Raw genomic sequence first — 12,545 nt, 5'->3', positions numbered from 1 at the left:
TGTGGTGCTGGGAGAGAGAATGAGTGAGTTAAGTTTCCATCCTGATAAACATAAATGCTTTTCTTGTGGCAATTCAACACTTCCAGAAATATGGAGAAGCACAGAGAGAGCAAAGAGGGTGGAGTCTGTTGGAGGATGAGATTGGTGGAAGAGGTTCAAGAGGTATTGGAGGGGTGAGGTGAAAATGTGTGTGTGGTTTAAGTTTGACGTGGGAAGAAGATCTTTATAGTAACCAATCTGAGCAGAAGGCTTGGGTTTATGTTTTTCAGGACTGGTTTGCCTGTCCTTTATATATTGTTTTTTCATCCATAGATCTCAAAGAAGCTTTCTGAAATGCCGTAATAATGTGTCGTCTCCTGTTCTTGCATCTGACAAACACATTTTATTTGGCTGACCAAGTCCAGACCACTTGTATAATAACAACTAGGATCATGCGTCATTACTAAAATCCTCACATTGGAACAGAGTCACATCAGTTCCCTGTTAATTTTTGAGTCCTGTCAACTACCTGTGGGTTTTTTGGTTGTTTTTTTTGGGGGGGGGAGGGGAGATGGGGCAGTTTTTGAGTCTCCAAAGCAGTCTTAGGAAGAAGTAGGATCAAATTATCCAGTCATCTAGCTGACGTATGACAAATCCTTCTTTGTAGGCAGTGAGTAAGTTGGTTTCCCTCAGAGTGGCCTCTTGATTTGGTGCCCTATCTTCATTCATGAAAATGGCATTCAATCATGGAGGATTTTTGGCCTCCTGTAGCATTTAGTACTTCCCTCTCAAGTTAACTTTCTCCTTGAGAAAATCCAAAGATGAACTGTGTCTACAGCCTGATAACAGATTAACCTAAACATGTCCTGAACATTGCAACATTGACATATTTAAGCTCTTCAAAGGCCAATAGCAAGATGAGTGATTATCGGCATAGATGCAACCAAAAAAACATGGAGGCAAGAAATTCCTTTTCCTATTACTTGTTTGTCACCAGTGTAGAAATGGATTCAACCTATGGATGTAAATAATGTGTAAAAACAATAACTATGTAAGTGATTAAAATTCTATTGGTTACATGGTTAAACGTTTAACCGGGAAATTAGAGGTGTGGGGGCTGCTGCAGCACCCCCATGTTTTAGACGGGGTCCTTGCTGCCGGCCTCGCACCTGGGGGTCCCAGCTGCCAGCCCCACCCCCGGGACTCTTGGCAGCAGAGCCCCCGGGGCAGGTTTTAATCATTAACAGAAACCGATATGCATCAGGCTTATTGGTTAACTGGTTAAACTTTTACATCCCTAATTCGAACAAGGTTGGAAACAGAGATAAGAGTGATACAGAGGCTTTAATGGGGGCTTGCTCCATCTCCAGAGTAACTCCAACAAATTGGGATTCTACTTTGACTCAACATCCTCCAACAACAGATCACAAGTGCTAGGCCAGAAATATTGTAGCTTGATCAATGGGCAGGGGTAGCCTGCTGGTTAAAAGACCATCAGACAAGATGAAGAAGGATTCTGATTTCCAAGAAGGAAAGGGCCTACTGAGATAGATTTGTACAGCTCTACATACACTGAGAGACTACCACTGATTTTTTTCTCTCCCCCAGGTTTGGGATAGAAGCTAGGGAAGGAATTTCTTGATTGACAGAGAAGTCTGGCTTATTAGGTTAAATTTCCCTTTTTTGTGACAGTATTTTCTGGAAGTATTTTATGTAGATTTTTAAGCATTTAGGGACAGGGACCGTGACTTCTTACGTGTCGGTAAAGCACTGAGAACATTATTGACAATATATACTTAAGCAAATAATCATGACTGGTTTAGATTTCTCCTAGATGTTGATTATTGGATGGCTCAAGTGATTGATAATAGCATATGGAGACTTACACTTCAGATCTAATCTGACCCATGCTGATAGCAAACAAAAGTTAGCATCTGTTTAGTGGCTTGTGTGAAATGAATTGGTGGTCTCAATCCACTTTCAGCTGGACAACTAGCTGACTCACTAGAGGGACATCTCTTTATATAAAGACAAACATTAATTTAAATAGTATTTTATATCCATTTGAAGTCAAAAGGTATAGAACATGGGTGAGTTACATTGGCAGAGTGGGGAAGTGTGGAGCGCCCTGTCTCTTGAACTGAATTTTTTTTATTTTAAGCGGGCCCTTTTCATGAGTCCTAAATTCACTTTAAAAATGTTTTTCTTGACTTCGTAGTTCCTAAATTTATGGCTTGAGCCACAGAATCTCTTGAAAGCAGCATTCAGAACATTATGTTTGTATTATTTCTTATGAATATTCTGATTCTATGGAATTGCTCAATCGCAGCACTTCAACAGTACATATGCAAGTCTAGACATTCTCAAGATAATATTTGTACTAATAATAGATGATTCTATCTCTGTGTGAAGAGAATGCACATCTCCTCCTTGAATCAGACACTGGATTGTCAGATTGTTTTCTGACAACGAAAGTGATTAAAATGCTTTCCCCTTTTGAAGCTAGCTTGCGAGACAGACCCTCTGGATTCTCAGCCGCTCCCTCCAGACTGATTAGTGAGAACTTGCGGAAACCATTCATTATTTGGCATACAATTTGATTGGGATTTGGGGGGTTTTATGTTTGCATTGAAAACTGATGACTATTTATACATAAAAACCCACAGGTCTTTGAAATGGAAGCAGTAGTGTTTTTATTTCTTGGTACTTTACATGGAGTGGTTATTAGTTGTGCAGTGGTGTCAGATCTACAGATAATAGGGGATTAGGGCTAGCAGTAAAGAAAACTTGAGTGGGATGGGACAAAGGGAAAGGATGGGGCGGGAGACAGTTTGGTGGCCCTTGTCACAGTTTCAGAGCAACTGCACCTGTATTCCCGCACCATAGTCCACAAAGGGCATGTACTTTAGGCTTCTGGGTCCAAGCCATCACTTTTCCCGGGCAGCAACTTGTCTCTCACTCCGTCTTGACTGGGGATTTTAAGGCTGCACAGCTCCCTGATCTATACTGTGATATCCCCAGCAAACCAGACAGCCTAAAAAGGCCAGTGCCTGCTATTTGCTTTCTCTCCAAGGGCTATGGCCGGTGTATTGTCCATAGTTATAAATTACCACATAACTCCTCTAAACAAGCACATGTATTCTCAAGGGGAAAGCATTAAAACAATAGAAGAAGCTACATGCATGCATACCAGAGATCACCCCAACTCTGACCTAGGGTTCTGGAAGTTTACAGTCCATCAAAACCCACAGCTAGGGTTTCTCCATGGTTACAAATTCATATCTATCTCAGACCAGAAAGAAGGGTGGGTAGATCAGCTGTTTCTTTATACAGGTCAGGCCTTTGATCTTGGCTTTCTGGAACAGATAATCACCCTTGCCTTAGGCTTCAAGAGGCTGGGTTTTTGCATAACCAGAGGTGGGGAAATCTACATTAATAATCTCTGCCTAGGAATTCCCCAGGAAATCCACTTAACAATTATTGTCCCAGAAGTCCATACTTGTTTGGCACATTTTCAATACAGTGTTTTGAATTCCCAGGTCTCACATCTATCACATCTCCCGGCTGAAGAGCTTATGTACCATTCAGACTGAAATAATACAAACACATCAGGAAATTGCTATATCTGTAACAGTCCTGCTGTCTTGTATTGACAGGCCCCTGAAGGTGAGGGAGTAGGGGTGCGTGTAAAGCAGTGGCGATGGGCAAACTGGATTTTGAATGAACAAATGCCAAAAATTCAGCTCAGTTCAGATTGTTTGCCCCACTGGTGCTGCCAGCAGCATCCCCAGTGCCCATTCTGGGATGGGTCTCATCCCCTTTCCTCTCCTCATGAGGAGGGAAAAAGGAAATAAAAGAATAAGATCAAGAAAGGCATCTATATTCCCCTAGCTGGCAGAGCTGATGTGCTCCTAGTGCCTGGTCTACTGCCACCAGGATGCCTCTCTTGATCTTATCTTTATATTTTCTTTTTCCCTCCTCATGAGGAGGAGAAAGAGGGTGAGACCCATACCTCATGGGGAAGGAGAAAGAAGAAATAGTGTGTGAGTGTGTGCGCGCGCGCGCACAGACACACACACGAGGAGGGACAATGAAGACAATTCTTGTCTTGTCACTCCAACCGCAGGAGGACCTGGCAAAAGGTGATTCAAGCCCCAGTGTATCTGACCCATCCCAGAGGGGCTGGGGAAGACTGTCCTGCTCCTGACACCCCTTCCATATGATGAGACACCCAATTGCTAGAGGGAAGAAGCTGTCCTTCCACCATTCAGACGGTAATGTTATTTGGCGAGGTGAGAGGGAGGCGGTCAGTACATCATCCAAACAAGAGGAACACCTTCCCCCCAATATAAATATCAGCCAAATACAAATAATGGTCTGTTTGCCCAACACTAATAAGCAGAAAGTGGAATGCGGATCTTGGAAGTCCCTCACCACACCCCAAAGATAGGAATGAGTGGGAGGGACTGAAAGTAAAGAGGGGAGATGCAAGGCAGCCACTGTTTTACTCCAATTGTGCAGACATGAGCAACTAGCAATGAGTAGAAATTCTACAGCCTGGAATTAGAGAGAAGCAAAAAAGATAAATATTAAAAACAAATAATAGCTTAAATGTAGTAACAGGGCTGCCGGTGTTGTATTGGAGTTTCTTCCAACTACTAATCCAAAGGCTACTCAGAAGTGAAACAGCTGAGGTGACATATTGGTTGGACCCCTGAAAACATTTGGAAGGGATCCCTCTAGTGAAAAACAACAATGAAATGAAATCTTGAGGCTATATTCATTCCCCACTTCAGACTCTTCCCTTCTCATATGAGTAACCACCCCCCACCAGGCAAACTTGCTTATGTTGCAGGGACTAAGCTAATGAACAGATGGTCACTGCTTTGCTTGGAAAGGTTGTTTGAGTTTAACTAAATGCAGCATGAACACACAACTGTCATCATCCTGTTCTCACCTACTCTGGTGGTCAAAGTGCACTTGGTTCAAGTATAGGGGGCTGCTGGATGGCTTTATCAAGGGGCAAGACTTGAGTGCTCCCCTTTCCTAGAAATAATTTCTCTCTGACAACTTAAAGAGCACAATGTTTTAAAAGAAGTTAAATATTAACTCTAAAATGCAGAAATTATAGTCCATCTACACTGCAGCTGGGATCATGCTTCCCAGGCATGGGTGGATAGATACCGGTGTGCTCAAGTAGCACACTAAAAATAGTAGTGTCAGTGAAGGGGGATGTAGCATGGCTGTTGGGTTCACCTCCCAGATCCCCAGGGAATGTACTCCGGTGGCTAGCCCGAGCTGCCATCCATATTACCCCTGGCCACACAGCTACATTTTTAGTGCACTAACTTGAGTAGAGGTAGCATGTGTCTTTGCTGGGAAGCATGCTCCCAGCTATAGCATAGATGTACCCTAAGAAATGCACTCCGATATCCTCCCTTATGAACCAGCCTTGAATCAGTGTTCTAACCATGCCTTATAAGGCAGCCACGGTGTCACTCCAGTTATGCATCAACACAAGGAGGATGTTTTGTTTTGTACAGGAGGATTCTCATTGTTATAATGTGCAGAGAGAGGCTTGCACTTGTGTGGTTTGGAGAATGGCCATCCAGCATTGAACCAGACTAAGTGTGCACTGATATTTTATATATGAAATGATATGCACTTGCTCTCTCTCTAAATAAATATAAGAGATGTGGGTACAGACACACAAAATGGAGAGCAATGTAGGAGCAAGGGGAGAGGGAAACGGAAAAGGAAAGAGCTTCTATTTACCATGATGAGAAGATTCCATCACATGGAAATGTTCAGCATCTAAAATTTAATCTGTAATAATTCACTGCGATTGCTTTAATTAACATTACACAGAGAAAATTAACAGTGAGTCTGCGTAGATATGCTCCCCCCTTTGTGATTGTCAGATGCTAAGGCAAGAGGTACAAAGAAGGTGGGGCTGAGGGAAGGTCCCAAGGGACCTGGTGCCAGATGGCCAGGCTTAATTTATTAATTTAGATCCCCATTTTTGTCTCTCTTCTAGTCATTTCTGAGAAGGACAAGTTAGTTTAGCAAGAGAATTATTTCACAGCCACAGAGTGACACATTTAACTCTTAGGTCCCTGTGATACTACATATTAGTGTATGCATCTGTTTAATATCCCTACCCCCAAAGCAACTGACCTGCAAGAACTCCTCCTTGTGCCAATAACTCCAAACATTTTAACCCCCCCCAAAATCACTCCAATGGACTCTCCCAGCTGCCAAACCCTACCACAATCTCCCTGACCCATAAAGCAGCTGCATAACCCTCCTGCCATCCTCTGCCAACTATCTGAACTCACCTCATCTCAGCTTCTGAATGTTACTGCAACCTATCTCCCAGCAAGCAACTTGAGCTGATTCCCCTCATGCTACCTTCTCACCTATTGACCCAAAGCTGGCACTCTCATCTCCCATCCTAGCTGCCAAACTCTTCCTCAGTCTTATCCACATGACAGGGGTCCTGAGCTGACTCTCTTCCACCTGCCAAACCCTCTGCTAGCTCTGAGCCAAGAGATGCCTCGTTCTTCCTATTTCCAGGTATTGTGCGCCTGGAAAATCAGGGAGCATTTTAAGGGATTAAGGAAAGTGGATTTAGAATTGGAAACCCTTTTACTTTTTAAAATTGTTCTCTCTCTCTCTAGTCTACCTATCTAATCTATAAAGTACTCAGTTGCCCCAGTACCTAATGCCACTCTGTGGATATTGTTTAAAACTTTCATCTACGATCATATTCATTTAGGTACGGACATGCAAACTGTGCTCTTTTGAAAATCTGGTGTTTTATGGGTTTAAATCTGGTGTTTTATGGGTTGGGACAGGAACCCTGTTTTTTATTTTTCACTTTGTACATCTGCCATAAAAATAAGAGCTGGAAGAACATATCTGGTCACCCAGTCCACATCCCAATTCTTCTCCATCATCAGATCTCCTATTCCACTATGTGAATAATTATAACAATACTTAAGTTGTGTTCTATAGTTCAATGACAAAAATAAAGTATGTAGAAATTTTTTTTCTGAAACCCCTAGAAATACATTCATGTATTCAGTTTAGGAGTTTGTAGAAGTGATATCTGTCTATTCAGAAACCTGCATTACACTTATATGTTATCCCTGGGTTCCAATAAACTGGCTAGACAAATTCCAATCACATTAGTAACACACAACAGGGCAGTCATAACAAATGGCAAAATACATTTTAGGCACCATGGATATGGCAAAACATACAAAAAGTAAATTGAATTCAGGACAAAAACCTATGCTACACATCCTCATATTGCAACACACATATAGAATCAAATCATAGCCTCTCTCAAAACAGGTCTGACACAGAAGGAACAAAACAAATACTATAATAGAAGGAATCAGACACACATTTTTCAAGATTCTGAATGAATAGTTAGACTTGAATATCTCCTAGATCAAGAATTCTCAGACTCTCGCCACCTGAGATCCTTAAAAGGAGCCATTCTTGTTTATTGTGAACCTAAATCCAACCTTCTTTGCAGTCACATCCCACAATCCTTTGGAGTCATATTACCAAACCATGGCTAGCTCTGACTAGCAGATTGAAGGAATTCTGGTTGAAGTGAGAAAAATGTCTTCTTATCATATTCTCCACTAATTGGCAGAAATGGTATAAATACAGCAACCTATGCCATAGCACATCTTTGATATACAGTGGCAAATTATTATATTCATTTGACTTTGTAAACAAAGTACTAAGTGGTTGATCTGCACTGTTGAAGTTCACTGTTCTCCCAAATGCTGGAAAAAGCAACAAGGACATGCAAACAATGCATCACTTACTAAAACCTCAGAAAGCTACAGAAGCAAAGTGACCCACAGATTTCCACAATAAGGCTTTAATGGGAAGTAGATCATCTTTGAAAGGATCACAGCTGGTGATCATGAAATCCACAATGTAACTGAAATCTTTTCCTGACAGTTCAAGTAAATCTATCACTTGTGGAACATGTTCTTATGCGGGGGGGGGGGGGGGGGGAGCTGTAACTGTCCTTAAAATTATATCATCTTCCATTGTTGTATGCAGTGTTGTCATAGCCATGTAAGTCCCAGGATATTAGAGAGACATGATGGGTGAGGTAATGACCTTCCATTCCTTAACTCCTTAAAGTTCTATCTTGTGTCCCAAAGCCATTCCCATGTGATTTAGCTTCCTCAAACTCCTTGATGCCCTAGGCTTGAGCAAACAACTAAACTTAAATCCCACCTCAAAAAAATTCCAGTTATGCAGGGTTGTCTCAAATCAGCCCTAGGTCTTACCTTGGTGAACGTGATATAGGAGAGACAAAGCATTTGCTCCACTGAGTGCTTCAAGAATTGTTTCTTTGCATTTGTAGATGAAGTTTCACAAAGCTAAGGCATATTTCATGCTCTGAAGAGTGTAGATTCCTTAATAGAGAAATAAGATCTGGCTTACTCTCTTCTTGAGCATCAGGATATTTGGTGAAATTCAGCAAAGAATGAATGATAATTAATTGCACATATATAGAGGTGAAAATATCAATCTATATTTAGGATCAACAGCTGAAGGTTTTTTCCTTCCCGAGTATATAAGGAAAATTGCCTTCATCTATAAAGAAATCCAAGGCATACCGTAAGCACACTGCTAGCCCCCTTTTAATTTGATTACATTTCTGATTAAATTTAACATTTAGAACTAATTAAGCTGTGCCCACATGGGGATCAGAACTGTTTAAACATGCTTCCCTGACTGCCCTGGATAGGGATGGCAGTTGGAGAGCAATGTCAGTCAAACCATGCTGTAGAAGACTATAGCATATGTAGTTCTGACAGAAAAGACCCCTGTATCACACTGACCAGGGAGAAGTGCTGAAAGCCTGGCAGGCCTTGTCCTTATTACGCTTTTCCCACCTCTGGCAAAAGTGAGAATTCCCGTGCAGACACCTGCTGGCATTTTTACATCCTGACTAATCTTACTTTGAGAAAAGGCAGATGACAGCCAAGTGGGTACAATACCAGTGGCCAATCTACACTCCCACTCATGGAGTTGTGCTACTTGATCATATGCTGCTGGTCATATAGTCAGACCACTCTCACATACTCTCCCCACACCCATTTTATGATATAAACCCTACAAGGATTTCCACTGACAATGATCAATGGGAGGCAGCAGTGGTGACTTGTGACTTTTTTGACCGGTGAGGTGCAAATCACAAAACAATTATTTCCACTCCAGTCCCTGTCCAACGTATACTTTGACAGCTATTAAAACCATACCTTATTTATAGTGACAAAGCAGCAGGAGGTCCCTGGAGTCCCAGGCCAGCTTGGGGGTGGAGCAGCATGGGGCACAGGTCACTCGCTGGTTTAAACTAGAATAAATGGTGAATTCTCAAAGTCTTTAAATCCTGATTTGAGGATGTCAGTAACTCAGCCAGAGGTTAGGAGTCTATTACTGAATGGGGTGGGTGAAGTTCTGTGGCTTGCAGTGTGCAGAAGGTCACACTTGATGATCATGATGGTTCCTTCTGGCCCTAAAGTCTATGAGTCTAAATAGAATAGAAATGTATATGATTCCCAACTACACTTAGTGAGTTATTTAAAGATGTTATGCTCTTTTGTTCCCAATGCCCACTGCACCTTCCAAAGCCCCTTTTCTCTTTCCTTATGTCTTCCATCATGGTAGTTGCCTCTGCTGATAACATGGGTGAGATGCGTCAAGTTGATGCCAAATCCTGTTGCTGTCAATAAGGATTTGTGCCAGAATATTTTTATCATAATCCCAGGGTGCCATTGACATTAAACTACTAGAAGCTGCAGAGATGAGAGGACATCAGCAGAGATGACTCACACGAATCAAGACAGTTCTATTAACATTGTGTTTGCAGTTATAAATGGGCTACAAGAGTCTTAAGTCACTGGAAGGATTTCAGTTGTTTGTGGTAGAAGTTTCTTATTTATTTGTATTGATGTCATAACAGCTTAAACTAAGTGCCAAAGCAAAGTCAAATTGTGAGACCAGGATTTCGGCTGCAGAAAACAGTAATTGATAGCAAAACTCCTATCGACTTCACTGGCACCAGGGTTTGGCCTTAATACCCCCCCTCCCTTTTAACTAATAGGAAATTGTACACCCAGAAATGATCTGAATAATATGATTTTAACATCAAAATCAACCAAAGTAAGGAAGCCAGGATGACTTTGTAACTCACTTAACAGATTGCTTCTTTGTCTAACCATGGCATGAGTAGTAGCCTCCAGTCAAACCCAGATCAAAATATCCCCTAACTCTGAGTAGTTTGGCTCAAGAGCCAAAAGTTTGTGCCTGGGCCCGTCACTAACCATGTGTGATGAAGCGACTAGACACACCAGAGTGAGCAAAGGGTGGAATGGAAATCATAACTCAGAAAGTCTTTTCCTTTGTTGGATAAATCAGCTATTTCAAAATAGAATTTGGAATTTAATGTACAGGACAACTAGGTATGGAAGACATACTAATATCTACCCTCTTCTTTTGCAGGATGACTTTCTGTTTAGTGTCTCCATTCTAAGTGGAATCCTTTGCTCTATCTTGGCAGTGATCAAATTTATGTTGGGAAAGGTCCTTACAAGCAGAGCCCTGGTAACTGATGGTGAGTAGGAAAATATCTCATTCCTCATACAAAATCATTCAGATAATATCATGTGGGTTGAGAACTAGCTGAAGACTCAGGAACAAAGGGCAACTGTGCATGGCAAAATATTGAGATGAGAGCACTAATAGGTAATGGGGTACCTGAAGTCTAACACGATTCACTGGTATTATTTAGTATCTTGCACAATATGGAACAGATGATTTGAAGAAGGCTAAAGTGTTTAATGCCTGTTTTGCTTCAGTCTTTGCTAAAAAGGTTAATGGGGACAAGGTATTTAACACAATTAATATTAACAACAGTAGTGAAGGAACACAAGCCAAAATAGGGAAAGAACAGGTTAAAGAATATTTAGATGTTAGATGTATTCTAGTCAACAGGGCCTGATGAAATTCATCTTAGGGTACTCAAGGAACTAGCTGAAACAATTTTGGAATCATTAGCAATTATCTTCAAGAACTCCTGGAAGACAGGTGAGATCCCAGAGGACTGGAGAAGAGCAAACATAGAACCTATCATTAAAAAAGGGGAACAAAGAGGACCGGGGAATTATAGACCAGTCAGTTTAACTTCAATACTTGAAAAGATAGTGGAATAAATTACTAAACAATCAATTTGTGTGGAGCTAGAGGATAATAGGATTATAAGGAATAGCCAGCATGGATTTGTCAAGAACAAATCATGCCAAACCATCCTAATTGCCTTCTTTGAGAGGGTTACTGGCCTGGTGGATAGGAGGGAAACTGTAGTTGACACAGTCCCTCATAGGGGGACACAGACATTCTCATAGGCAAATGAAGGAAATGTTGTCTGGATGAAATTACTATAAGGTGGGTGCATAACTGGCTGAAACACCATACTCAAGTAGTAGTTCTGTGAAATGTCTGTGAGATATATCTCAGGGGGTCTAGCAGGGTCCTAGGTCCAGTACTGTTCAATATTTTCATGAATGACTTGGATAATGAACTGGAGCATATGCATGTAAAATTTGCATTTGACACCAAGATGGGAAGGGTTACACGCACTTTGGCTAATAGGATTAGAATTCAAAATGCTTTGACAAAATTAGGGAATTGGTCTGAAATTAACAAGATCAAATTAATTAAAGACAAGTGCAAAGTACTACATTTAGAACAGAATAATCAAATGCACAAATACAAAATGGGGAATGACTGGGTAGGCTGAAAAGATCTGGGAGTTAATAGTGGATCATAAATTGAATATGAGCCAACAATGTCATGCAGTTGTAATATAATTCTGGGGTGAACTAACAGGAGCATCATATGTAAGTAACAGTGGGTAATTGTTCCATTGTACTTGGCACTGGTGAGGAGTACTGGATTATTGTGTTGAGTTCTGGGTGCTCTTCTTTAGAAAAGATGTGGACAACTTGGAGAGAGTCCAAAGGAAAGCAACAAAAATGATAAAAGATTTAGAAAACCTGGCCTCTGAGGAAAGGTTAAAAAAACTGAGCATGTATAGTTTTGAAAAAAGACTGAGGGAGGACCTGATAAAAAACTTTCCAACTTACTAAGGGATGTTGTAAAGAGGATAGTGATCAATTGTTCTCCATGTCCACTGAAGGTAGGACAAGAAGTAATGGGATTACTCTTCAGCAAGGGAGATGTAGTTTAGATATTAGGGAGAAAATGTCTAACTATAGGGATGGTTAAGCACTACAGTAGGCTTCCAAGCAAGGTTGTGGTCTAGGTGTACATGGACCTGCCTCGATGTAGGGGCTGTCTAGATGACTTCTTGAGATCCCTTCTTGAGATCCCTTCCAGCCCTACATTTCTATGACTCTGTTAATGGGATCACAAATGTCATTCCTTGGGATGAGATGAACACCAATCAGAGAGAAATAATGCAGATGAGTTTAGAGAGACTGGAATCATGGACAGAATAACAT

The 12,545-nt window shown here is 41.2% G+C and overlaps 1 protein-coding gene across 3 annotated transcripts in view; it reads left to right on the top strand.

The window, feature by feature from the left end:
• Positions 1-12,545, top strand: part of TMEM163 (transmembrane protein 163) — a 163,000-nt gene that overhangs the window by 123,993 nt on the left and 26,462 nt on the right. For 2 of the 3 annotated variants that reach the window (XM_005286795.5, XM_005286796.5), the window contains exon 6: positions 10,525-10,636. The exons of the other annotated variant lie outside the window; for it this stretch is intronic. In XM_005286795.5, the coding sequence (XP_005286852.1) occupies positions 10,525-10,636 (112 nt within the window). The remainder of the gene's footprint in view (positions 1-10,524; positions 10,637-12,545) is intronic. 3 annotated transcript variants of the gene reach the window in all.

The sequence above is a fragment of the Chrysemys picta genome, chromosome 11, assembly GCF_011386835.1.
Source record: "Chrysemys picta bellii isolate R12L10 chromosome 11, ASM1138683v2, whole genome shotgun sequence".
NCBI lineage: Eukaryota > Metazoa > Chordata > Testudines > Emydidae > Chrysemys > Chrysemys picta.
This window is presented reverse-complemented; position numbering and strand designations above follow the sequence as displayed.